Source organism: Pygoscelis adeliae, unplaced genomic scaffold (genome assembly GCF_000699105.1).
Source record: "Pygoscelis adeliae isolate BGI_AS28 unplaced genomic scaffold, ASM69910v1 Scaffold10, whole genome shotgun sequence".
NCBI classification, from domain to species: Eukaryota; Metazoa; Chordata; class Aves; order Sphenisciformes; family Spheniscidae; genus Pygoscelis; species Pygoscelis adeliae.
In genome coordinates, this window is record NW_008824053.1 from 2,159,197 (window position 1) to 2,163,374 (window position 4,178).

Here is a 4,178-nt window from a genome sequence, read left to right on the forward strand (position 1 = left end):
CATTCTAATGGAATGTCACCCACACATTTTTTTGTTGCAGTAGACATCTTAAAGAACTACACAAAACCTTTGCAATCTTTGAATGTGACAGATCCACTATAACAAAGCTGTAAATATTTCCTACGCTAAATGAATGCAGCCAGCATCATCATAGTATTAGCCATATTACTTTTAAAGTAACTGCACATCAATATGTCATGTGTTTGTAGAGTCTAGTAAGTATGCAATTTTTCAAAACATGTAAAGTTATCATCAGCACCACTCTGTATTAAAGATTTGGTGCAAATTCTGCAAAGGTGAATATATACCACTGATACAGCCTTTGCTGTGAAAAATTCAGTTGATTTTGGACACAAATATAAATAAAATAAAAAGTTGGCACATTCAGGAAATAAAGTGTCTGTGTTCAAGACCATTGTTTTGATTGACATCATCACCCTCAGATAAACATTTTGAGTCTGAAGAAACAAGTTGCATGAAAATGTTTCACATTAGTTAGGTTCTGGCATTGTGCTTTTCCCCCCACCACATGCTTTCCACAGGCTCATGCACATTGCACATCAGCAGTGTCAACAACAGTCGCGCTGCTGGTCAATAATTTTGGCACATCAAAGGTAAATACCAGCTCAAAACAAAGAGAGCAGAACCTGTGTCAAGATGTGTTTACTTTGTGGTGGTACGGACCAGCTGATATGTCTCCTCTCATTCCTTGTACGCTCGTGTGGGGGATGTACCTTTATAGAAGATGTTTCTGGTGTTCTCTGGACTGCTCCCTCTCTCGGGGATTAAAATGATGTTACCTTTTCTTCGAAGTGTTGAGTCCCGGCTAGAAGAAATGGACAGAGTCTCTGAGCCAATCTCACTTCCCTCCACTGGCGTAACTCTTATCGTAGTGATTCCATGATGGTGATGCTCACTGTTATCTATGTTACTCCTTTTCCTGTCACCTGACCCATAACTGTCTTTTAAGGAGTCACAGCTCTCAGAGTCTCTGTTAAGATCATTTAGCTCATATGTCTGACGAAGGGTGACTTTTTCAGGACCTTTCCATTTCCAGGACCCACTTCCTTCACCTTCCGACGGCATCTGAATTACAGGTCTGTTATTTTCTGGATGGGCCTCAACTCTGACAATGCTACTTGGCTCATGGTCTGTCAAGGTTTTATATCTGATGGCTCCTGTACAGGTGACTGTGCTTCCCTCTGAACTCTTTGGACTGCCCTGAAGCACTCCTTGCTGCTTAGACATGGCGATTACTTGCATGATTCTTGGCTGGCTATTGCTTCTACATGCAACACTCTTCTCAGCAGCTTTCAGCCATTTAGCTCTAGCTGAACTACTTTTGGGCGATGTGTTCACGTTCTCCTGAGTCTCTTCAGGAATATGCACTAGCTGGGATGAGCCAGGACGCGACTGAATAGAGACTCTTGGCCCGCCAGAAAGACCCGAGTTGTTACAACCTGGTACGCTGCCAGGTTGAATTTTCAGGTATTGGCTAGTCGGGCCATGATGATCACCATTTACACCCACTCTGGAGGGTTCTGAGCTTGACCTCATTTCGATAGCCCTTGGTGGTGACTGGCCAGATTCAGTCTCTATTACTTGCAGTGACAACTTCCGACTTTCATTCTTGTTCTTCCACTGGGAAAGCAGCTGTTTGGAACGGGCAGAATCCATTGATGCGTGTATTGTTGCATTTCGTCTTGCTGGATCTTCCAAGGATGGTGTGTTGACTCTTGGCAAAGTGTTGCTGAAAGTAACCATATTTTCCTTTCCCATTGGGCTTCGTGGTGTTATTATTTCTACATCAGCATTTGCTCTCTTGATATTGGTCAGAGACCCTGAATCTCTGTGGTTTCTATTCAGGATACCTTCTGTACGGTGAGAGACAATGCCGTCGCTGCTGCTACCGTTTTTACCTGGCAGGATTCTGTTGGCATCTTGACTGAGGTCTGTCAAAGACCTTAGAGGTTCTCTGTGAAAATTTGGGTGGAACACATTCTCATCGCTTGGTAAGAAGTTCCCCACAGCATACAGGCCCTGATATTTGAACAGAAGCATCAACAATCAGTTATGCAAAAAAAGAGATGTTTTAAGGTATTTTAATTATATTCTTCTGCCTTTAAATAAATATTGAATGACAGAATTAGTCCAGCCTAACTGAAAGGGTATGCTCACTTTCCTTTCCTCACCAGTATTTCCTTATTCCAAATTCTGTCCTCAACCTAGTACCTCTAGATATGTATGAAGTAGTCTCAGTAGTATAACTAGGGCACATAGTTCATGGCAATAAATAGTTGAGGAAAAGATTTAGCCTCCTTCAGTTTTCTCTGTTTTATAAAGCAACAGGTACAGCTGAAGAAGGAATGTTTTGTTACGACAGTAACAAAATAAATGTTTGTGGTCTTCTAGGCAAAGCTATTTTACAGCTACACTACTGTCTGCTCTGATTTACTGAATCTTGTTACAGCTTGAGTTGTTCTCTGCTCTATGATTCTGCCCTTTCTACTGCATAACAACTGTGTAATACAATATCTATGTGATAGAACAATTTATTGACTTTAAATCAATTGCTTTCCAAGCTGCACAGGACTGTAACAAGATTTAGTTATACAACATTTTCTTATTCAGCAGACTCACTGTAAAATTCTGTCATTTTAAAAAGACTCCACTGAGAGAGAGTATTCCATGAAAGGGTCAAATTCCTGACTCAATCACTTAAGTCACTTGTTCTTTACACTCCTTTCAGAATTATTTGTAGTTTCACATTATTTCCCCTCCCCTTCCCCTTTCTGGTGTGTAGTTTTTCAGGGCAGATTTACTGACTACTGGGTATCCAAGACAATGTACTCTCTGATGTATGTTGTCATGCAACAGTATATGGAGAAGACCTAACAAAGAGCATACTTGTTTGTGGATTTCAAACATGGGAACAACAGCTCCATTTATGAGAGTCTACAACAGCTTAATCATTTGAAATAATATTCTCAACAGAGTGCCTTTCTACTCACAGTGCAATCATAGAAACTGACTTTAGTAGCTCGTGGGGTTTCTATTACCTACCCTGGTCGCTGTTTCTTCTGCCACTGTGAAAGCCATTTTTCCCCCGGTCACCTTTGCAGACCATCTGCCTGTACCTTAGATAATCTTATCACAGAAAAAAGGGGGATAGGATATGAACTTATTTTAGTATTATACTAAAATTCATCATTGACTTCTTGGGGGTCAAAAACATCCCACTGGCTGTTAAGACTCTTCTGTTCCCCTGTCCATGCTGGAGCAAAAATGTTGTCAGTAGAAGTTCCTGATTGCTCACAGGCACTGGGGTTGACACTGTGCTGAACAGCTAGGGCAGCAACAGTCATGTTGGAGGCATACTGAGAGCAGCAAGCAAAAGCAAATGCTTGATGAGCTTTCTACTGACAAACAGGCCTATCCTACATACTCCCTTACAGGACCCTTCCAAGGTGCTCCATCTGTTTCAACCTAGTACAGAGGAAAAGCATATGAATAACCTGGCTTGGGCATTTCCCCGGCATAGTTTCCCCAAGAGCTCCAAAGAATCACAGGGGTGTAATATTGCCTTTGATTTCTTGCAGGTTCAGCAATTTACTCAGCTGAGTTGCTGCATATTAATTTAACCAATTTTCTGAGATCATAAAGCTAATGTTGGCAATATTACCCCAGGCTGGCAACAAATACCAATTAATCCAATATTTTTCTTGTGTTATGCTTATAAGTGTGGAGTAGAAAAGATGAGTATCTTTAAGTATTTAATGAAGCACATAATGTTAGAGCTGTTTCTATATACAACGCCAGATGATTATATACCACTTTGTGTACTGTTATGGCACTTTAAATTGAAATACGTATTTGCTTTTTCCTGTTTATTTTAAAAGTGATTACCCCTAACATCATCATCTTCAACAAATTTCGACTATATTTTTAATTATGGCATGTGATCATGATGAAAGGTTTTCATAAAAAATATCAGTACTGTTATTACAGCCTTATCAGTTTTATTTGCTAAAACTTAACTACATGAATATTATATTTACCAAATAGAGAGCAATTCCTCCTCCTATGAGAAAGCCACAGTAAACATCAACTGGATGATTCTTATACTGGGTGATACGAGTCAGACCACATATAATTCCACAGATGATAAAAGCAAAGAC

General features: G+C 40.2%; 1 protein-coding gene across 1 annotated transcript in view; it reads right to left on the reverse strand.

Moving 5' to 3' along the window:
- Positions 1-702: 702 nt before the first annotated feature.
- The window catches only part of LOC103925181 (lipid phosphate phosphatase-related protein type 4), a 113,422-nt gene continuing 109,946 nt past the window's right edge, over positions 703-4,178 (reverse strand). Inside the window, 2 exon segments of the mRNA XM_009333860.1 lie at positions 703-2,040; positions 4,059-4,178. The exon segment at positions 4,059-4,178 is cut by the window's right edge and continues 14 nt beyond it. Coding sequence (XP_009332135.1) covers positions 703-2,040; positions 4,059-4,178 — 1,458 coding nt within the window.